This window comes from Scyliorhinus torazame, chromosome 2, assembly GCF_047496885.1.
Source record: "Scyliorhinus torazame isolate Kashiwa2021f chromosome 2, sScyTor2.1, whole genome shotgun sequence".
NCBI classification, from domain to species: Eukaryota; Metazoa; Chordata; class Chondrichthyes; order Carcharhiniformes; family Scyliorhinidae; genus Scyliorhinus; species Scyliorhinus torazame.
Window position 1 is genome coordinate 108,383,292 of NC_092708.1, and position 24,272 is coordinate 108,407,563.

The following is a 24,272-nucleotide window of genomic DNA, read 5'->3' on the forward strand; positions in this document are numbered from 1 at the left end:
GCTCTTGAAATTTTCTTGGGGAATCTAGCGAGCTAGGGAATGCTAACTGAAAATCATGGTTTGGTGGTTTTCACCAAACAAATTGAGGTGCACAAGCGACAAACAGTCATGGTCAAAATGTGTACTTTTGGCAAGTTGGTGTGCAGTAGAAATACCCAAATCTTAATAGATCTGTTGAATTGAGTGATTGAAAGCTATTGGCATAAAAGGAGAGTTTACAAGGGATTGGTCATGAGCCCCAAAGCTCTATTAAATGTCCACGCATTGTCTTTGGAAGTGACATGCGACAGAGAAAAAGCCAGGCAAAGGTCAGAGTGCAGAAGTCAATATGCAGAGGCTTGTTGAATCTTTTCCCTCCTCAGATGTCCTAATATAGAAATTCTGATAAAGTAAAGACAATTTGCTGTTGGAAGAATAAAAATAAATAAACTGGCGCACACTTTGTCAGAAATGGAACACTTCAGTTATCAGATTGTTACCATTCACTGAGTGTGTACACAGCAGAGCTGTTTTGTGGAACAGTTGGATTGCAAACACTTTTGAAGCTATTCTCATGTCTCAGGCAGTGTGGGGGCATCAGTTTGGTCTTGATTGTTGACTACAGCGGTTTAAAACCTCAAACCTATTTTTAGAGGATTGTTTTATTCAAATGGAATGATTTGTGTCAATTGGTGAACATCATAAGATTGCTGAGCATCAAAATCCTACTGGGCAACACTGCACTATGCGTTTGCATCAAGATAGATAGTTTTTTGAAGAATAAAGGAATAAAAGGTTATTGTGTTCGGGTGGGAAAGTGGAACTGAGTCCACAAAAGATCAGCCATGATCTCATTGAATGGCGGAGCAGGCTTGAAGGGCCAGATGGCCTACTCCTGCGCTTAGTTCTTATGTTCTAATGTTCTTATGTGAGGACTGTTATCTTAAATTTTAAAATAAATTCCTATGACTGCAGTATAACCAAGTGTCACTAGATGGCAACATAGACCCATTTCCAAAACACATCATATGTGCATTATCTGTTAAAGTTTAAAATTTATCTCTGGTGCATATTCACAATTTATCCATCAGATTCAAACCTATTTTCTTAAATGTTTAAGAGCAATATAGAGTTTCTGCCAACCCTTGGGAAAGGTAGTGAGGGAACTACACTTAACTTTAAATAACTCTTGTCAACTGTTTCACATTTCAATTGTTTATTGAAACAACTTTACATTTGATTTGTCAGTCAGCACTGTATTTTTCTGTGATTCTGTGATTTAAAAAAAAGTTCTTTAGTGTTCTGAATGAAAAATCAACTGTAAAGTCATGAAAGTTCTTCCCAGCTTGTTTTAAGAACATAAGAGTAGGAGTAGGCCATCTGGCTCCTCGAGGCTGCTCCGCCATTCAATACGATCATGGCTGATCTTATTATGGACTCAGTTTCACTTACCCGCCTGCTCGCAATGACTCTTAATTCCTTTACTGTTCAAAAATATATCTACCTTTGCCTTAAAAACATTCAACGAGGTAGCCTCTACTGCTTCACTGGGCAGGGGGTTCCACAGATTTACACCCTTTGAGTGAAGAAACTCAACTCAGTACTAAATCTGCTCCCCCTTATTTTGAGGCTATGCCCCCTAGTTCCAGTTTCACCCGCCACTGGAAACAACCTCTCTACTTCTATCTTATTTATTCCCTTCATAATTTTATATGTTTCTATAAGATCCTCCCTCATCCTTCTAAATTCCAATGAGTATAGAATCATAGAATTTACAGTGCGGAAGGAGGCCTTTTGGCCCACCGGCCCTTACAATGAGCACCCTACTCAAGCCCACAGCTCTACTCTATTCCCGTAACCCAGTTATCCCCACTTAACCTTTTTGGACACGAAGGGCAATTTATCATGGCCAGTCCACCTAACCCGCACATCTTTGGACTGTGGGAGGAAACCCGAGGACCCGGAGGAAACCCACACAGAAATGGGGGTAACGTGCAGATTCCACACAGACAGAGACCTAAGCCAGGAATCGAACCTGGGACCCTGGAGCTGTGAAGCAACTGTGCTAACCACTATGCTACCATGCTGCCCCCCGATAATAATCGCTTATTGTCAAAAGTTACTGTGAAAAGCCCCTCGTCGGGAGGCCGGTATGGGAATTGAAACCGTGCTGCTGCCTTGTTCTGCATTACAAGCCAGCTATTTAGCCCACTGTGTGAAACCAGCCGCTTACAGTCCCAGTCTACTCAGTCTCTCCTCATAAACCAATCATCTTAACTCCAGAATCAAACTAGTGAATCTCCTCTGCACTCCCTCCAGTGCCAGTACATCCTTTCTCAACTAAGGAGACCAAAACTGTACACAGTACTCCAGGTGTGGCCTCACCAGCACCCTACACAGCTGCAACATACCTCCCTGTTTTAATCTCCATTCCCCTAGCAATAAAGGACAAAATTCCATTTGTCTTCTTAATTACCTGCTGCACCTGCAAATCAACCTTTTTGCGATTCATGCACTAGGACACCCAAGTCCCTCTGCACAGCAGCATGCTGCAATTTTTTACCATTTAAATAATAGTCCATTTTGCTGTTATTCCTACCAAAATGGATGACCTCACATTTACCAACATTGTACCCCATCTGCCAGACCGTTGCCCACTTACGTAAATTATCTGTATCCCTCAGGTCCTCTGCACACTTTGCTTCACCACTCGTCTTAGTGTCATCTGTGAACTTTGATACATTACAATTGGTCCCCAACTCCTTATCATCTATGTAAGTTGTACATGATAAACACTGATCCCTGAAGCACACCATTAGCCAACCAGTAAAGCACCCATTTATCCCCACTCTTTGCTTTCTGTTTGTTAACCAATCCTCTATCCATGCTAATACATTACCTGTAACGCCATGCACCTTTTAAAAGTGGATTCAACTCTACAACCTGTAAGCTATACTCGTACCACAAGGTGATCTTTGCTCAGGAAAACAATTATATAGGAAATAAAAACCTTATTCGATAATGAAGTCAAGACCTGAGATTTCCAAGGAGCTACTGCTGCCCTAACCGTTGTTTTTTTAACATGTTCTTGGGGCGCCAGGCCGCTGGTCTCCGGCAACCGGAGAATTGGCGCCAATCGCACCACTGGGTCGCTGCCGCGCCAGTCGGGGGCCGTTCAAAGCAAACCCCCCCCGGCCCAGCGATTCTCCACGCTCGACGGGCCGAGTGTCCGCCGAGTTTTGCCTGCGTGGGTTACGTATGGTCCCACCGACGGGGCCTCGGAGTACTGGCTGCGGGGGCCATCCTGATATGGGGGTGCGGGGGGATCCGAGTCAGCCCCTGTAGGGCTCTGCCATATTGTCCAGATGCCGACGCAGAGACGGCAACCCACGCGCCGGCACAGACTCACGCCAGCCGTGGCGCGCATGCGTGGACCCGCGCCGGCCTTGGCGCACCGGCTTTCTAATGCACAGCACTCCGGCGTGGGACTAGCCCCCTAGGAAGGGGTGAATGCCTGGATCTGGAGGCCCGTTGACACCAGCATCGCTTGCGCCGGTTTTGACACCGGCGTCAACACTTGGCCGGGATTTCAGAGAATCCCGACCTATGCTCTTTAAAAGCCGATCCATTGCTCTCTCTCCCACCAGAACCCCCAACGTGACTACCATCCCATCCCATCCCAATCTAACCAACTCCCCTGGACCTTATTCAATTAACCTTCCAGCCTAACCCTCAAACTTTACCAGAATCCTCCCCCCACCCGACCCAATCCAACTCAACTAACCCCTGACCCGACAACCCATCCGCGAACCTGACCTGACTTGACTAACCTGACCCAACTGTCCATTCCCCGAACCAACTACCCATCCCGACCCAACTAACCATGCCCCAATCTAATACCACTGCCCAATCCTACCACCTCCCACATGACCTGATTGCCCACTCCCTGACCTGACCTGACTAACCCCACCTGATTACGCACCTCCATCCCACCACCCACACCCTCATGTACTCACCCATTCACCCATTCCCTCACTCATCCACTCACTCGCACCTACTGAAAGACTTAAGAGCGTTAAAACCCTGCCTAAAAAGGGAATGTGTCCTTGGCATGGATCCTCTTTACCCATCGCTCTTGTACTCACTGGTCTTCCCCTTAACGGGCTGCTGAAGCTGGGATTGGAAGTCTCGGCAGGGCAGAGATCTTGATGGGCAATGGCATTGTGCCCAACATCGTGCTGACTGGGAGAGATCTGCCGATCACACATCTTAAGGCACTGAAAACAAACATGGTAATTCTTTTTTCTCAGTATTTTCGAACTATTCAATTTTGCTCAGCTTTCTGGTTTGTTGTAGAGTTTGGAGTATTCTCCTTGTCTCTTCATATTCTGAAATGACAGGCTGGATTTCCACTACCGAGGTACCAGCATGAGCTGGAAAATTCCCTGACCCAATAGACGCCGCCTCAATATAAACGGCCCTGTTCCGCACAATTTTCACTCCACGACACAGGGGTTGTGGGTGGGGACAGAATCAAGTCAGGCTAAGCCACCTCAGGTACAGATCAGAGGCAGCCATGGGAACTGGCAAGTGTCTGAAGGTCTGTTGTGATTCTTTGTAATTTAGTCCTAGTTGGTTTTAAATCTGTTAGGCACCCTATCCCTCATCTCCCAAGCCCTCCCACCACCACCCACTCCCGTGCCATCGTTATGCCCTCTTTCCCACCTCATATCCCCAAACTACCTCCATGCCATCTCATATTACCCCCACCCTCCATAGCTTCGTTCCCAATATCCACTACAGGCAGCCATCTCAGAAGCTCAATGGAGATGAAAAAAAGTTAAACTTCTAAGAATCTAATAGAGTTCTCATTCATACACTTTAAAAAAATATATTCAGAGTACCCAATTATTTTTTTCCCAATTAAGGGGCAATTTAGCGTGGTCTCCACCTAACCTGCACATCTTTGAGTTGTGGAGATGGAACCCATGCAGACATGGGGAGAATGTGCAAATGCCACACGGACAGTGACCCAGGGCCGGGATTCGAACCAGGGTCCTCAGCGCCGCAGTACCAGTGCTAACCACTGCACCACATGCCGCCCATCTCATCCATACACTTGATGCATGAAAGAATTCTTAGGCATCAAACCCATTCAAAGCTTTTAATTCCCATCAAGTGGTCAATCTGATAGAATAACAATTTTTTATTCAGTAACCAATCAAAGACAGCTGATAGACTCTTGAAGCCGCCAATCAAAATGTGAACTCAGTCCTTCTGATGAGTTGAGTGCTTTTGGGATTTCTGAAACTCAGCCAAGCATTCATAATGGGTACAGCCGTAATAACACTCATTGGGAAATGGCAACGATAATCTCTAGGTGGTAAGTTTTTTTCTAATCCGCGCTTTATGTCTTGTTAATCAAAGCAGCCCAACAGCCATGTTTCATTTTACTCCAATTGGCAGCTGCACTTTCTTCATGTTTAAAGGGCTGAGCATTTAAAACACTTCAAATCATGATACTTACCAGACTTTATCCTCCCTTGAAGATCATTTACATTTCCCCATACAATTGTGACTTCAACACTGCAGGTTAAGGCTCTCGGAATAGCAAAAGTTGGCTCTGTTTGAAATCAGTGGTAATTTCAAATAGCCCTGCAGAGTTCTAGTTTTTGCCATCATTGTTCTTTCCCTACCACTTTCACCCATCAGGAAAAATAGTATCTGCTGGTAATGGGGGCAAGAGATACGCATCTGGGTCTTGCCTGCCACCATTAAAGGCCTCCAGACTCAGCTCAAGTCCACAAAAACCTGACCTAGTATGTCTGAAAAACACACACACACATAGATATCTATATTCTTCACCCTCAAACATCTGAAAATTCAATGTGATATATGCTCTTAGGCTGGATTCTCCATCCGCGGCCTCCCAGAATGTGTTCCCCAATAAGACCGAGAATCGGGCGTCAGGGCAAAATCGGGCTCGGCGCTGACCCAAGCGTCATGCTCCAACCCCCCACTGGCAATCTGAATGAGTTTCACGCCGCAGGCCAGCAGGGCAGGTAAACAATCGCAAATGGGTCAGAATGATCTATGTGCATCTACCTAGTGGGCATGGCGCCCTATGCTCCACCTTTCTGTGATTCTCGGTCCCCGCAGCTTGTGGTCACTTGTGGTCTCTACCATCGTAGTCCTGGTGCGGTGGACCTCGCAGTGGACCAAGCGGGCAACAGTTTCACCCTCCACCTTACCAGAACCACGATGGTAGAGACCATCCGAGCCCCAACCCCTCCCACCGCACAATGGCCCCGACACCCACACCGCACAGCAGCCCCCACCCTCGTATTGCCCTGCTGCTTCCCCCCACCCCCAAGTAGAGGGATGACCCAACCCTCCCCTCCCCAGGGGCCTCTGTAATAGGGAGACCACCACAAGAACTTCTGACAGTGAGACTTCCCCGCAGGGACCGCTGTGATAGAGAGACCCCACCTGGATCCCTGTGATAGGGTGATCCCTACGATAGGGAGGATTCCCACAGGGGCTCTATGATAGGAGGAACCCCCAGCGACCCCTGTAATAGTGGGACCCCTGCCTAAAGGAACCTTCTCCATAGAGCCCCCCCACATACAGAACCCCCTTACTCAACACAGACCCCCCTCCTCCCCCACCGGCCAGAAAAGGGCCCACTGTCTGGGAGCTAGAGAGCAGTCCAGACAGGGGCAGTGGGAAGCATTGTAGCTGTAATACTTACCTTGCAGCTCCACATGTCCATTTCTTGAAAGAGAGCAGCTGTGCCTGTGTTTGGTTCCCACAGATCCATTATCTGCAGGCCATTTATAACTTTTGATTAGTGGCCTGTGATTGGCAGCTTGTACAAACCATCTGCAGATTTGATCCATTCATATCCCTTCATGCTTCAGTGCCCTAAGTGGTGAAACCCCGATGATTGTAAACCTTGACCACATCAAAGAGATGTAAGTTGCACAAAGAGCATTCTAATCACGCAAGCTTGTGATTTCACTGCACTCTCACAACCTCCGCCCAACCAGCCCTTGCCCTCTCCTTACACACGTCCACCACCCCCACTTCACTCCTATTATCCAGCCTACCTGGTAGCATCGTGACCTACCCGAAGTAATCGCCTTCCCCCTCTCATAAACCCGTTCTGATCCCCCAATCCATATCCAACCTCCTGCCCTCCCTGCCCGAACTTCTTCCTCTCCCCCACCTTCCCCCCACTGCCCATCCCCCCACCACCAACATACTGATCCCAAATCCCAATTGTGGGTGGGTAAACAGAGACACAGCAAAATCAATTTACCACATGCAGCAATACTCAATTAAACACAGTGGGCAAACAGCAATAACAAACAAACAACCTGGCATAAACAAAACTCCTTCCCTCTCAGCTACCTCCAAGTTCATGTTCTCACAAGTCCCCCAGCCCATGGTCTCTCCTAAACTAACTTGCCTCCTCCAGCATATCAAAATGAACGTTACCCACAATTGTTCTTTCCTGAATAGGGACAATTAAACCCGGCCCATCGCTTGACCAACTCCACTTCCAAGTCCTGATAAATACGCACTCATGGCCTTCCCAAGTGCACTCTCTCGTCTCCTTTGCCCACCACAGAATCTTATCTTTGTCCAAATAACGGTGCAACTACACTCACTTGCTTTCAGCTTCCCCCTCAGTGATCTGTGCCCTCGATCCACCTCAGGAGGTCAATCAAAGACCCCCTCCCCCACCAACTCCTCAAACTTCTTCACCACATATTGTGTGGCTTGCGTTCTCTCGATCCCCTCAGGCAAATGCACAATCCAAAGATTCTGCCTTTTCAAGCGATTTTCCAAGTTTTCCATCTTCTCCCTTAACTTCTTCTAGCCCTCCGTCACCAGCAAAATTTCCACCTCCAACGAAGCCAACCAATCCTCGTGGTGAGCCACAGACTCCTCCACCTTCTGGAGCAACACATGCTGCGCCTACAGCCTTTGCTCCACTCTCTCTATGGCTGTCTGGATTGGCCCGGCCACCCTGTCCATGTCCTCTGAGGCATCCTTTCTCTGCTGCTCAAACTTAGCCGTCAGGAACTCCACTAACTGTTCCTTGGACCACTGAGCAGACAAGGACGCCATACAGTTCTCCAACACCTTTCCCTTTGTCGCAGTTCGAGATCTCCTGATCTGACTGTTGCCACTTACTTGTTGCAGTGCTCTTTTTATAGGCCCAAGAATTGGCCTATCGAAGGAGAATTCTTGGTCCCTTATATATATATTTTTAATTTAGAGTATCCAATTCATTTTTTTTTCCAATTAAGGGGCAATTTAGTGTGGCCAATCCATCTACCTTGCACATTTTTGGGTTGTGAGGGCGAAACCCACGCAAACACGGGGAGAATGTGCAAACTCCATACGGACAGTGACCCAGAGTGACAGTGACTCTTCCTGGAACACGCAAAAAGGCCCAAAACTCTACTTGGCGCAGGAGCCACCTCATGGCTACTCACACCATGGCTGCTACTGGAAATTCTTTTCTTTCATAAGCACCGGGCAAATGCACGGCACACCTTTTGTCCCTCACAGGAAACTTTCACTGATGGTGGATCAGGCTATTAATATGCCCACTTGCATATTGAATATTCCTTTACTCTGTATTTTGGGGACAACTGTGGCCAGCTGTATTGTTAAGAAAATACTTGAATAAATCTAGTGCCTTACAAAACTACAAAGTGTCACAAGTGCTTTACAGCTAACAAAGTACTTTGAACTGGAGTCACTGTTGTAATGCAGGAAATGTGGTAGTTATTTTGCACACAGCAAGCTTTCACAAACAGCAATGTCATAATGACCAGATAGTTTGTTTTTGCCACATTGATAGAGGGATGAATATTGATCAGGGCACCGGGGATCACTCTCCAATACGTCTTTGAAATAATGCCATGGGATCTTTCAACATCATCTTAAGTGGGCAGACTTGGCTTTGATTGAATACCTCATCTGAAAGTTTTGAATAGGTTTCCAGAAATATCAGAATTTCATTGCTCTATTTAATAATAAGAAGAATCTTTATTAGTGTCATAAGTAGGTTTACATTAGCACTGCAATGAGGTTACTGTGAAAATCCCCTAGTCGCCACACTATGGCGCCTGTTCGGGTACACTGAGGGAGAATTCAGAATGTCCAAATCACCTAACAAGCACATCTTTCTGGACCTGTGGGAAGAACCCGGAGCACCGGGAGGAAACCCACACAGTCACGGGGCGAATGAGCAGACTTCGCACAGACAGTGACCCAAGCCGGGAATCGAACCTGGGACCCTGGAGCTGTGAAGCAATAGTGCGAACCACTGTGCCACTCCTATAACTGCCAAAGGGAATGTTTGCAAATAGACAGGGCATTGGTTTCAAGACTTCAATGTGCCATTCCTCAACATAACAAGCTACTGTGCTCTGCATTTTTGAAACAATGGTGCATTAAACATTGCATTTCATGAGAATTCAACTGATGTAAAAAAAACGAATATGATAGACAATGTAAGAACTTCTATTGAAATATTATGGCCCATCAGTGTTTGATCTCCATATCTCATTCTGTCAACCAAAGGGACAGCACTGTATGAAATTCTAACTGGGCTCCACCTGGGAATAGAGTTTACCATATGCAAACGCCAGGGTGAAGGCTGTCCACTTGTAATCTCACTTTAGCTCAATGAAATTGCACAGGCGCCTCCAGATCACTTAATACTGTAAAGAATCTGATGAGACGTTCAGTTTATATCACTGTTAGAATATGGACATGAAGGAACTAAAGGAGTAACGAGGCAATTGCTGCTGTAAACACTTGCTGATCACTGTTCTTCCTGGGTTCTTTCATTTTTCAAATATTTTAATTGGTTCTTTTCACAAACTATAGTTCTCTATTAAAGATCTCGGGGCAGGATTTTCTGACCTCCCAGCCTCGTATTTCTCAGCTGCGCACTGTTCACTGGCAGTGGGGTTCTCCGTTACCGCCAGTGTCAATGGGAATTCCCACTGAAGCAACCCCTCACCGCCCAGAAACCCGTGGGCGAGGGTGCGCTGCCGGCAGGTATCCGGGCTTCCCACCACCAGCGAACGGCCGAGAATTCCGACCCTGATGTCGTCAACTCTATTTTCTGCAGCAATGCTGAAACAATTGCTCTGTCAAACATAGTCACCCGTCAGCTATCCCATTTCTCTACTGGATTACCATTAAAGAGCTGGCGGTTGAAAACTTCCTTTTACAGTACCTTATTCCGAGCCCTACTTCTTTTCTTGCTCCCATTACTGAAACTTCTGCTGTAGGATAGCTTTGGAATAACAGGAGGAGGAATTTGGAGTTGAAGAGCGCAATTTATTTCATGGGGGAGATCTTTCACATTTACAAATTCCTGCTCACCGGTGGTGGACTATAGGAATTCTTTATGAGTTGGGGCTGGTGCAGAGTTCTGGTAATTTGACCCCAAGATGGATTTCACACCATGTATCTGCATCAAGACTACCTATTCCACTTGAGTAATATTACACAACTCTGCCCTGCCACACCTCATCTACTGCAGAAACCCTCATTTCTGTCTCTGTTACCTCTTGGTTTTTCCAACACTCTCCTGGTCAGTTTCACATATTCCACTCTCCATAAACAAAATTCTGCTGCCTCTACCCGACCTTGCACCAAGTCCCATTCATCCGTTACCCCCTGTACTCACTGAACTACACTGGTCCCTGGTGGAGCAACGCCTCAATTTTAAAATTCCAATTCTTGTTTACATATCCTTCAATGGACTCATTACTCACTCTCTCTATAACCTCCTCCAGTCCTACAACCCTCTAAACTATTTGCACCTCTTCAATTCTGGTCTCTGATACCTCACCACAGGACTATGCCCTCTGCTGGAATGGCCTAAGCTCTGATACACCATCTCTCTACCTCTCCACCTTTCGTCATTTCTTTCCTCTTTTCAGACACCCTTCAAAGCCTTTCTCTTTGACAAAACCTTTGGTCATATTACCTATGGTCTTCTTATGTTGAAGTCAAATTTTATTTGATAACATTCCTGTGAAGCACTCTGCGACAATTTACGTCACAGCTTGTTATACTTCAATGGGGAGGGTTTTCCCATAATTTTGTTTCATATTTCATGGGGAGGTTGTGTCAAGAACTTTGATTTATGGCAATTAGGTGAAGGGAGGGTGTGGTGTGAGGAGCTGTGTCCGCGAAGGTGAGGCGGGGGGAGGTTGGTAAACAGAATATTTTTTATTTTTTAAAAAGCTTTTTTATTCTCCTCCTTTTTCACGTTTTCTCCCACATTTACACCCATCAACAATAAACAATAATCAACAAGATAAGTCAATCCCCATAATAACAACGATCCCATCCGCCCACCAACCCCCAAACCTCAACCCGCCTGTTTACATCAACAAATGACAAAAAGGAATCAGGGATTACCCGTAGTCACCCTTAATCTACACGGCTCTCCACCCACCCACCCACCCCCCCCCCAACCAACGCCATCCAGCCTCTAAGAGAGTACCGTACATGATACCCCAAAGTTGTACCCCCCCCCCCCCCCCCCACCCCACCCACCCCCCAAGTCTCCAGCTCCTTCCGTCCAATGCCTCTTGTAAAACTCCTCCTCCCAGCCTCGGTTCCCTCCCCCAACCTCGGTTCCCTCCCCCCAACTTTCCATCCCGGCTAGACCACTCGGACCCCGTTCTGTCAGGCTCTGATGGCCGCAGCCCCTCCCGCCACCTCACTCCCGTTCACTGGCCGGCTTAAACCGGCCAGCGTAGAGGCCCCCGCCCGGGTCCCTTTCCCCCTTGCCCGGCCCTAGGAAAGCCCAAAGATCTCCTTTTAGCACACAAACCCCGCATATCCACCTACACCCCAATGAGCCCTCATTTCGAGTGAAGGTCCCGTCCCTTCCCTTGTCCAAATATATGCAACATTGGCTCCTTTAGCAGTGATACAAAAGAAGGAAGAAAATACAGTCATGAGGTTACATCAGCACATGACCATTCCTCAAGTTGTCAGTTCTGCCACAGTCCTTCTGCCTTCGCAAACTCCTCCGCTGCTTCCGCCGTTCCAAAATAAAAGTCCCTGAGCTTGTAAGTCACCCTCAGCTTTGCTGGATATACAATGCCGCACTGCACCTTGCCAATGTACAGTGCCCTCTTCACCCGGTTGAAGGTAGCTCGCCTCTTCGCCAGCTCCACCGTAAAGTCCTGGTATACACTTATACCAGCTCCAGCCCACTGCACCACCCGCTTCTGTTTGGCCCAGCTCAGGACCTTCTCCTTCACACTGTACCTACGGAAGCACAGACTCACTGCCCTTGGCGGCTCACTTGCCTTTGGTACAGGCCTCCACGACCGATGAGCCCGATCCAGTTCATATCGGGAGGGGTCCTCCCCCTCCCCCAGTAGTTTTGCCAGCATCGCGGCAAAATCTTCCATTTTTCCTCTCAGATTCTTGTTCGTGTCCATATCCTTCCGCATCTCCTTCCCCATCGAGGCAAGTTAATCACCGTGCTGCAATACCGTCTCCTCCACTTCCTTCAGCGCCTCCCCTTGCTCTCGCACCTCCACCACTGCACTCGCCACCGTCGTCTTCACCGGGGAACCCACCTCCTCCACCAGCACATTCAAAACCTCCCTCATCTCCTTCCTCACCATAGAATCATAGAAGTTTACAGCATGGAAACAGGCCCTTCGGCCCAACCAGTCCATGCCGCCCAGTTTTTTACCATTAAGCTAGTCCCAGTTGCCCGCACTTGGCCCATAACCCTCTATACCCATCTTACCCATGTAACCATCTAAATGCTTTTTGAAAGACACAATTGTACCCGCTTCTACTACTACCTCTGGCAGCCCATTCCAGACACTCACTACCCTCTGAGTGAAGAAATTGCCCCTCTGGGCCCTTCTGAATCTCTCCACCATCTCCATACATTTCTCAATCTGCGCCAACTGCTTTTGGAATTCCGCAGCCATCACCTTAGTTAGTTCTTCAGCCGTAAGCACTGCGGCCTCCCCTGGTGCTCCAGCCTCCATTTTCTTTGTTGACCCCGCGGTGACCTTTCCCCTCTCCAACGGACTTTCAGCCGCTTTTTTCCCGGCCGTTCTTTTGGTGATTTTCGACATCCTTCTTCTCCTTGCGCTATCCCCCGACTTTTACTGCCGTCGCTGGCCCTAGGACCGGGCGTTACTCCGCGAAAATGCCGTTCCCGAACGGGAGCCCTCCAATGTGCGGCTGCCTCCCGCCCGCCGTCACCGGAAGTGTTTGTAAACAGAAATGAGTGCCCAGAACTGCCTTTTTGTCTGTACAAGAGGGAGTTGGTTGGGTAGAATACTACACCATACGTCATGGTCAAGAATGGGTAGGTGGAACTTTTTACTAAAGATGGGATGGAGGAGGGACCAATTTTTATTGGAGCAAAATGCTTTGTCGTTTAATGGAAAGATTTAAAAGCTTGCTCACAAATGACCAGAGGGGAAAAAGAACAATTATTGCATTTTAACACGGACATGGGCACCAGGAGAAATATTACCAATTTGCAACCACTTGAATATTCTAGGATACGGCCAGTTGTCACAAATGGCATTTGGTTGAGTTGGAACTGCTGATACACCCAGGGACCCGGGTTCGATTCTCGGTTTGGGAACTGTCTGAGTGGAGTCTGCACTTTCTCCCCGTATCTGCGTGGGTTTCCTCCGGGTGCTCCGGTTTCCTCCCACAGTCCAAAGGTGTGCAAGTTAGGTGGATTGGCCATGATAAATTGGCCCTTAGTGACCAAAAGGTTGGATGGGGTTACTGGGTTATGGGGATAGGGTGGCGGCATGGGCTTAAGTAGGGTGCTCTTTCCACGGGCCGGTGCAGACACAATGGGCCGAATGGCCTCCTTCTGCACTGTACATTCTATGATTATAACAGATGACACTCTGAGAAGAGGGCAAATCCAGGTTGGTTCAGTTGGTTCATTTCACTTTACCACATTGTGACTACAATTCATAAGACATTGTAGTGTTGTGTGCCAGAACACAGTAGTGGTAGTGTTGACATGGTGTGGTAGGGGTGGCACATTGGTTAGCACTCAGTGACTGGATTCTCAGTTGGGCTAAGGACATATGGCCATGCCAGCCAATCAGCTGCCGCTGCCTCTGATTGTATGCCATCTTCTCCATTAAGAGAGAGGAAAGTGCGTCAGTGAGTGTGGTGCAGCGATTCATAGATAGAATCATAGAATTCCTACAGTGCAGAAGGAGGCCATTCAGCCCATCAAGTCTGCACCGATCCCCCTGAAAGAATACCCCATACAGGCCCACTCCCTACTCTATCCCGAGATCCCATAACTCCACCTGACCTACACACCTTAGGACACCAAGGGGCATTGCCAATCCAACTAACCTGCACACCTTGGACTGTGGGAGGAAACTGGAGTATCCAAAGAAAACCCATGCAGGACAGGGAAAACATGCAAACTCCACAAGAACAGTCACCCCAGGCAGGAATTGAATGGGGTCCCTTATCCTGTGAAGCAGTAGTCCTAGCCACTGTGCCCTCGTGCCGCCCCATGAATATGAATGTAATTCAATGTGTTTGGGTGCTATGCCTGTCACAATTGAATTGCTAGCAATGTGTGCAAGCTGAGAAGTGTGGGTATCAGGCTTTCAGCACAGTTAACTGTTGAGGGTGAGGTGAGCCTATGTGAGGTGCAAGTCTTGCTTGATAGATAACATTGGTAGTTGAGTGAAGGGTGTGGTAAACCACTGTGTTCTGATATTAGGGGTTGTACGGTAGAACCTGCACTACAGGTTCACCTGTGGCCCCTGCATGCTAGCTCCGCCCAGGAGGCGGGTTATAAATATGCGTGGCCTCCAGCTCGCAGCCATTTCGCCAGCTGCTGTGGGAGGCCACACATCTGATACTAATAAAGCCTCAGTTTGGATTCAACTTCGTCTCCAGTCAAATTGATCGTGCCTCAATTTATTAGTATCAGACTCAGAAGATGGACCTCCGGATTAAACCAGATCACCTGCAGCTGGATCCACACGTAAGCGACGCCAGAAAGGACTTCCAGCACTGGTTAGCTTGTTTTGAAGCGTATATCAATGCGGCGCCGACCCCTGTTCCAGAGGTTCAGAAGATCCAAATATTGTACTCCAGACCCAGCTCCAAAGTCTTCCCGCTGATCCAGGATGCGCCCAATTACGCTGATGCCATGACTCGACTCAAAGAAAATTATGAGCAGAAGACGAACACGCTCTTCGCCAGACACACGCTCGCAACGCGTACTCAACTACCTGGTGAGTCAATTGAGGACTTCTGGAGTGCCCTGATCCCACTAGTTCAGGACTGTGACTGCCAGGACGTTACAGCTAAGGAGCACTCAGATCTCCTTATGCAGGACGTATTTGTAACTGGGATTGGTTCTGATGTTATCAGGCAACGGCTCCTAGAAGGGGTCACGTGCGACCTCGCAGAGACTAAAACACTAGCGCTCTCCATGACGGTCGCCCTGCGCAATGTCCAGTCCTACGCCCCCAATCACGCGGCCCACTACTCCTACGCTTCATGGGCCCCACAGGCAGCCGCCCCAGCGGGGGCGCTACCCACCCAATACGCCTGCGCTACGCACCAGCCAGTGATCTCCGGGGTCCCGATGCTATTTTTGCGGCCAGCAAAAACACCCCAGCCAACGCTGCCCGGCCCGCGCTGCCCTTTGTAAGGCCTGCGGGAAGAAGGGCCACGTCGCTGCAGTGTGCCAGGCCCGATCAGCGGCCGCGGTCGCCCCCACCCACTCCCCAGTCACCAATTATTGGGGCTGTTTAGCACATGGCTAAATCGCTGGCTTTGAAAGCAGACCAAGGCAGGCCAGCAGCACGGTTCGATTCCCGTAACAGCCTCCCCGAACAGGCGCCGGAATGTGGCGACTAGGGGCTTTTCACAGTAACATTTGAAGCCTACTTGTGACAATAAGCGATTTTCATTTCATTTCATTTCAATAATGGGCGCCGCCATCCACCTCCCTCCCAGGCCATGTACAACCAATGGGCGCTGCCATCTTCTCCCCCGCACAACACGTGCGTTTCATGGGTGCCGCCATCTTGCTCCACCCCCGCAACAAGCGTTCCATGGGCGCCGCCATTTTGTAATCCCCAGGATCTCCGGGTGCCGCCTTTTTGTCCACCCCGCCGCACATGGATACCAACGGCTTTCCAGGACCTCAACTCAACGGTTGCCTCACTACCTGACGATCAACCACGGCTCGCCACCATGGCAATCGACCAGTCCCGACCACATAATCTGACCAACGCATCCACCGGCGTGAAAGTCAACGGCCATGTAACCTCCTGCCTACTGGACTCCGGGAGCACCGAGAGCTTTGTACACCCAAATACGGTAAGGCGCTGCTCCCTTAAGGTACACCCTACCAATCAAAGTATCTCCCTGGCCTCCAGATCCCATCGCGTAGCGATCCGGGGGTACTGCACGGTCCCGCTCACATTCCAAGGCATAGAGTTCCACGGCTTTCACCTCTACGTCCTCCCTAACCTCTGTGCTGCACTTATCCTCGGCCTGGACTTCCAGTGCAACCTCCAGAGCCTGACCCTTAAATTCGGCGGACCCTTACCACCCCTCACTGTGTGCAGCCTCACAACCCTAAAGGTCGATCCTCCTTCCCTCTTTGCCAATCTAACTCCAGATTGCAAACCCGTCACCACCAGGAGCAGATGATACAACACACTGGATAAGGCCTTCATCAGGTCCGAGGTCCAGTGGTTGCTTCGGGAGGGCATCATCGAGGCCAGCAACAGCCCCTGGAGAGCTCAGGTGGTAGTGGTTAAGTCTGGGGAAAAAAAACGAATGGTCGTGGACTACAGCCAGACCATCAACAGGTACACGCAGCTCGACGCGTAACCCCTCCCACGCATATCTGACATGGTTAACCAGATTGCACAGTACCGGGTCTTCTCAACGGTGGACCTGAAATCCGCTTACCACCAGCTCCCCATCCGTAAATCGGACCGGCCATACACCGCCTTCGAGGCAGACGGCCGGCTATATCACTTCCTTAGGGTCCCCTTCGGCGTCACCAATGGGGTTTGTCTTCCAAAGGGAGATGGACCGAATGGTCGACCGCTACGGCTTGTGGGCCACGTTTCCGTACCTAGACAATGTGACCACCTGCGGCCATGATCAGCAGGACCACGACGCCAACCTCGCTAAATTTCTCCGCACCGCCACTCTCCTCAACCTCACGTATAACAAGGTGAAGTGTGTGTCCCCCACAAACCACTTAGCCATCCTTGGCTACGTTGTCCAGAACGGGGTTCAAGGGCCCGATCCCGACCGCATGCGCCCCCTCATGGAGTTCCCCCTCCCCCACTGCCCCAAGGCCCTCAAACACTGCCTGGGGTTCTTCTCATATTACGCGCAGTGGGTCCCAAACTATGCGGACAAGGCCCGCCCACTCATACAGTCCACTCATTTCCCCCTGACGACCGAGGCCCAACAGGCTTTTGCCCGGATCAGAGCTGATATTGCCAAAGCTGGAATGCACGCTGTAGGCGAAACACTTCCTTTCCAAGTAGAAAGCAACGCATCGGACCACTTCGTCGATCTCAAAGAACCATCAAGGCACCGGACCGGCTGAACCTCTGACCGGCCCGCCGGATGCCAAGAGACATTTTTTTTTACTGCTCTGCAAATATTAAAAATTGCTAATTGTATATAGTTATCCACCACCCCCGCCAGACTCAATTTTAACAGGGGGTGAATGTGGTAAGCCACTGTGTTCTGATATTAGGAGTTGTACGGTAGAACCTGCACTACAGGTTCACCTGTGGCCCATGCATGCTAGCTCCGCCCAGAAGGCGGGTTATAAATATGCGTGGCCTCCAGCTCGCAGCCATTTCGCCCGCTGCTGTGGGAGGCCATACATCTAATACTAATAAAGCCTCAGTTTGGATTCAACTTCGTCTCCAGTCAAATTGATCGTGCCTCAAAGGGAAAATGGTGAATTGAGCTATACATGAGTCTAGTAATTCAGTTGCAAGGATATGGCATTTGAAGATAAATTTACTTACCTTGTTCACTCGTGGTGTCATTAAAATTCTTGTGGCACGACTGTCATGATATTCAAACACACACATCATGATAGACAGACCAACAGACCAATTAGCACACATAACACGACAGCCAATCACAGACAAGGACAGAGACAGTATAAGACAAGAAACACAACACCTGGTGGGCAGTCCATCTGGAGACCAGGACAAGGACAGGACCTGATTAACAACACACTCAGAGAGTCACCACGTGCGGAGTATCAAGACAGATCTGTAAATAACAAGTTGGAATAAAACAGCGTTGTACCAATTGCAACTGTGTTGGTTCATCTGTACCTCAGAGCACCCAACACCACAACGACATCAAGGTCTTTGGGATGACAGTGTTCGCAGTGGTCTCCATGGCTCTCTGCTTCTATTTATTTTCTGAGTGCTTCTGTGGAGGGCCGGTCTGACCCCCTGTGAATTCAGGATCTCCTGTTCATCCCCTTCACCAGGGCTTCGAATGCTGCATCATAAAATCTGGAAGCCGACTCTCTGCCGCGCTGTGCCATTTTCACTCTCCCTGTAGGTAGACACTTGTCCACAACAACTTCCAGTAACTGCTGCAGCCAGAATGCGCCTCCCCTTTCAGAGGTTCAAGCTGCTTGTAAGTAGTGCAGGCTAAACTGAAGTGGTGCTAGCTACCCATTGGGTAATGGGTGCAAAATTACTACTGTGTTCACCTAGATAACAACAATTATCGTATTTCAAAATAATTCATTGTGCCCATTGGGCTTCTGGATGTCTCTATCAGCAATGATGAGGTGCTCTCCAATTTTTGCTCTCTGAGCTGTTCTGTGTGATTGAAGAAGCCCCATTTCTCCATTATACAATCTGTAAGGACTTTGGTGCCACATTCAGCTAAATTGGCTTCATGCATTTCTCACTGAGCTATTAATCTAAATTTCTGCATTCCACAGCTGAATTTATCATTTATGCAATAAAGTAGCTCATTAGCTACCAGAGAAGTGTGAGGATTGCAAAGGTGCCTTTTTTCTGTTTTACCTACGATTGGATTTATGTTGCAAAAAATCAGTTGTGGCACTAATATGAACAGCAAGCTTGTCTGTTTTTCTTTAACATGTGCTAAATTGTTGAAATCTTATTAAATAATGAGGAAATCTAAACCTAATGAATAACAGAATTATTAATTTTTTATTACGATTTGGCAAAATTGATGAACTGTAGTTTGTATCTCACAAATATTATACTTCTGTTTAATTCACGTTGCCTGCATTACTGCTGTTACAAAATAACGAATGAATAAAGAATGATACAAAAAGGTCAATCACCATGCCAAAATTTATTTTGGGGATGAGGGCATTGTGGGCAAGGCCAGCTTTTATTGACCATCCTGGATGGCCTGAGACAATGGTGGTAGGTCTTCTTCCTGAACTGTTGCAGAGCATGTGGTATGGAGGTGTGATACAACTGAATGGCTTTCCAGGCAATTTCAGAGGGCAGTTAAAAATAAATTATGTTGGTGTGGAATTGGAGTACGCATGGCCAGAGCAGGCAAGGACAGAAGATTTCTTTCCCTCAAAGGCATCACTGAACCAATTTATTTTAACTATAATCTCATAGCTTTCTGATCAATTTATTGAAACCATCTTTTTTTTCTTTTCTAATTCTCCAAATCCATGCTGGGATTTGAACTCACATTATCTAGATTACTACTCCAGCAACATAAACACAGTACTATCAGAATGAATTCATTAATAATTGAAGAATGCTATGATTTGGTTATTAATCTAATAATTAGAACAGCCAACTAAGTTGCTTCAGGTGTAGCTTGCCCTGTATCACTACATATTGGACAAAACTGCACACATTTACTGTTGGCGACAAATATAAAGGAAAATCACATTTTTTGACACAAGAACAACAAACAATCTGGAAAATAGTTCTCAACTCACTGGGCTACTTTTTTTTAAAGCCAGAAGAATTATGACAAATGTTCTATACTAATAACCTTCACTAATGAATCTTGAACTGCTTCTGCCAACAAGCAACTTGATAGCAATGGAAAGGATGCAAACTCATTTATCCAATACGAAAGGGGTTTAAACCTTTAAAAATGGAGCATGAAATAAACCCTCATCACTCTGTACTGTAACACACTTAATAAAGGCCAGATCAAAACAAACAATTTCCCCAGAGTGGAAGTGTACCTGGTGATATAATATAGAAGAAGTCCTTGAAGTCATCCATCCAGACTTCTGCCAGGCGTCTATTGTTCTTGTTAATGATATGTCCAGTACCACCAGGGAATGTGTATGGGGTTGCCTTCCGGAACACATGGCCAACATGAGAACAAGTAATAATTTCCAAGGAACCACCGCACTGCCATATCTGGGAAAAGACAAAGGAGATTTTTTCTTCAAATATTCAAACATTGTTTTGTAGAAACTGAATCCCCTTTTCTAACAAACTCTGTATTTTGCTTCAGTGATTCTTGAATGATTTCCTGGAACCAGGAATTTTCCCCTGACCTGGCAGGCAGGGGGAAGATAATCAGATAGGAGTTCTTGGTGGTTGCTTTTCACCCAATACGTATAGAATTTTCTGCTGGAAATGACTTTGGGTAAGTATTCTGTCTGACCAGTTATGAGCTTATTTATTCAGATTGGAAGTCTGTGATGAGAGATTGTCATATGACATATTCTTCTCACCATGCTGCAGAAATGTTGTGTTCAAGAAATGTTTGTGCTTTGCTATGGACTGTGGGGGAGGGGAGGAGGAGTCCAAATATAAATAGATAGTTAGCTTAGTGCAATCCACTGCACAGCGTCAAGCACAAAAACGAGAAGCTCAAAGAAATCTTTAGTTGAGAGCGTTCCAAATAATAAGACATTAAATATCAAAAGCCAAAATATTTTACTGTCATTTTGTCTTCCAACCTAAGCTGAAATAGCACAGCCCGTTCCTGCTCTGATGCTATATTTCCTGCTAGCTTCTATTGTGCCATTAATTCTACCTGAATCAAGCAGGAATTGAATTAATATATGAGAATCAGGTTATAATGACATACATTGGAGCCCAATGCCATTTCCTACTGAGCAGAGTTTTCACCATTGAAACTTGGCTCAGGTACAAAACCTAGTGGTACAGTAAAAGGACTGAAAAATTAGGTGGTAAAATTATTTTTACTGAGCAAGGAGCAGACGTGCTCTTCAAGGTGATGCAGGAATAATCATGACCAATATAACATCCTGGACCCTGTGAAATTACAAGACCTGCTCCCCAAACTACAAGTGGAATCTTCTCGAGGCAACAGGTGGCAGGAGAGTCCCCTAGACGGTTATTAGTTCTCACTTAAGGACTTCAATTGGTGATGGGGCAGGAAGGCTCTTCCAGGGACTTCCCAACAAGGACATAATCAAGGTGGAGGCGGAAAATGTGGCTCAGTCCCCGCCCGCCACCCTCCTGCCTCATTAAGTGATCTCCCCGCCAGCAAACCCGCTGTTGGTGACAGCACAAGATTCCAGGCTACATTTCTCCCAGTTGGATCCGCCTCCATCTTCAGATTTTTAAAAAATTTGTCATTAAATGTAATCCATTTGGCAACATTTTCCCTGGTGTTGTTGGCACATTATACAACTCGCAAAATCTCATTATAATCGAGTCAGTGCCAGAACCTCATAATCAGCCGCTCACAAATGAGAAGGTTAGACCACTACAAACACAACCTTCCACCCTATTCTTGATGAATGGGTGGAGATCAATGCACGAGTAGCTGTAAAATATGGGAATTGTTGATTATTTTCCTTTGGGAGGTTTTCAGTTTAATTTATATTGAAATTCTGTTGTGAAGTTGTTTTCAGAATGCAGCTCTTGAAGACAAATTGGATCAGTTGAAGAACATGAACAAACCAAGACTTGTTTAAACATTCTGGTAGATATTCACAACTGTTATCATTTGAGCATGCAGAGGGCAGCTGCCAGAGAACCCTTAACTAGGATGGCAGTGACCAATTTGATTGGAACTCTACTGGTCAATGCTTGGACACAGAGAGGAGGAGCTAGGGGACAGGATTTGGCTTCCTCTTCAGCTAGATGGTCAGTCTATCCGAACGGGTTAGAATTTTGGACAGAGAGAGGAGTTTTTCAAGCTTCGTGCTGATTTGCTTATAGAAGAACTGGTCATAAAGGTTTCATTTTGTCCATTAACTGGGACAGTGTCGTATAATTTTGTCCACTAACTGGGACAGTGTCGTATAATTTATGATTTTCTATGTGAAGTACGACTGAATTAGTTTAATTCACTATAAGCATGCTCATATTAAATGAAAAATAGCGTCCTGATTTAAAGCTAGTCTCACCTAACTCGAATCTACCTCATGGAAAATTGAGATCAAAGGACATGGGGATACATACTTTATTTCAATTCAAAATACAGCATACAAAACAAGGTCAGGACCAACCGCTCCCAGAACTACATACTGGACAGTAAAGGTAAATTCCTGATTATAAGCCCTGCAGAAAATGCTTATGGTAGAGACCTATGATTTCAAACTGTATTCTGTATCATGTTTTTCTATCACCTAATGATATTGGCTGAATATAATTTTATTCCTTCAAGCTCATTATGAACTGCAGGAATTCACTAAATTGGTAACCATAAAAAGCATCTGGAAACAACCTTTAAAGATTTTTAAATAATTAAATTTAAAGGACCCAATTCTTTTTTTCCCCAACTGAGGGGCAATTTAGCGTGGAAAATCCACCTACCCTGCACTTTTTTGGGTTATGGGGGTAAGACCCACGCAGACACGGGGAGAATGTGCAAACTCAACGTGGATAATGCCCCGGGCTGGGATTGAACCCGGGTCTTCAACGCCGTAAGGCAGCAATGCTGACCATTGCACCACAGTACCCCCCAACAATCTTTAAAGATAAACAGACCAACACTACAAAGGTCAGAGATCTTTAAAGGAATATTGAGGCAAAATGGTAAGGAGGACTCTGTAAAGTTTGAATCCCATTGTTGAAATTGTGAAAATTAATACATAAATATCACCTCTAAGGAATCAAAATAACAGTTGTAATGGTTGGCAGAATTTTGCAATAAATAAATGGTATATATGCTCATTAAATTTCAGACTGAAAAATACAATCCTATGTTTTAGCTCTCTGAAACTAAATTAACACACAAGTACTTCAGTAAAAAGATATATTTTGAACCATCAGGCTTTCTTCCAACAATGTCTATATATTTTATAAAGTTGATCACCATCCACCGCCACTTCCCATAACCTTCATAACATACTGGTTATTCCTTAGCTGGAATATCATGTTGAATTCTGGGCACCACACATTAGAAATGACGCTGAGGCCTTAGCGAGGATGCAGGAGAGATCTCCTAGAATGGTATCAGGGACATGGGACTCTATTAACATGGAGAAGCAGAGGTTATTCTTCTTCGAGCAGAGAAGGTTGAGGGGAGGTTTAATAGAAGTATTCAAAATCTTGAAGGGTTTTGATACATTAAATCAGGAAAAACAGTTTCCTATGCAGGATGGTTGATATCATCTGGAGGGTTCAGACTTAATTTGATTGGCAAAATTATCCGAGTCAATGGGCTTAACTAAATGGGAACAAAGTCCCATTGTGAGCGTGTTTACCAGTGTGTTTCCCGGTGTTATGAGTGCTGAAAAACATAATGCTATGAAACATCACTCAGGTTAGATAGGGGGTCTCAGCAGGGAACACGCAGCCAAGACCACATAGTCCTGTTCTCTGCACCAAGGAGCTCCGCTCGCCAGAACTGCTCAGTGTAGCGAGAGATCGATGCCAATTCTCTGGAGCCTCTGACACAACCCCTGATTCCCAACTCACTATGAGGGGGTCCCCGGGCACGCCAGCAACACCCGCCGCAATGCCAACACAGGGTACCCCAGCCCGATCGTCACCGCACAAAGTGCCAGCCTGGTCCCCTGACAGTACCCCTACCAGCTGACATCTTGGCAGTGCCAGTCTGACACCCAGGTGTCACTGCCATGGAGCCAGGCTGGCAGTGCCAGGGTGTGCAGGTGGCACCAGCAGTGCCAGGGTATCACACTGCCCAAAGGGCATGCACCTGCAGGCCTCCAATCCACTGGGAGACCCCACGCGTGCCGTTCAGTCTGGTCCCCATTTGTGGAGACCAGTGCAGAACGGCGCTCG

General features: G+C 47.0%; 1 protein-coding gene across 2 annotated transcripts in view; it reads right to left on the reverse strand.

The window, feature by feature from the left end:
- galnt13 (polypeptide N-acetylgalactosaminyltransferase 13) overlaps positions 1-24,272 on the reverse strand; it is a 777,028-nt gene that overhangs the window by 133,660 nt on the left and 619,096 nt on the right. For both annotated transcript variants that reach the window (XM_072475323.1, XM_072475314.1), the window contains exon 8: positions 20,279-20,459. In XM_072475323.1, coding sequence (XP_072331424.1) covers positions 20,279-20,459 — 181 coding nt within the window. The remainder of the gene's footprint in view (positions 1-20,278; positions 20,460-24,272) is intronic.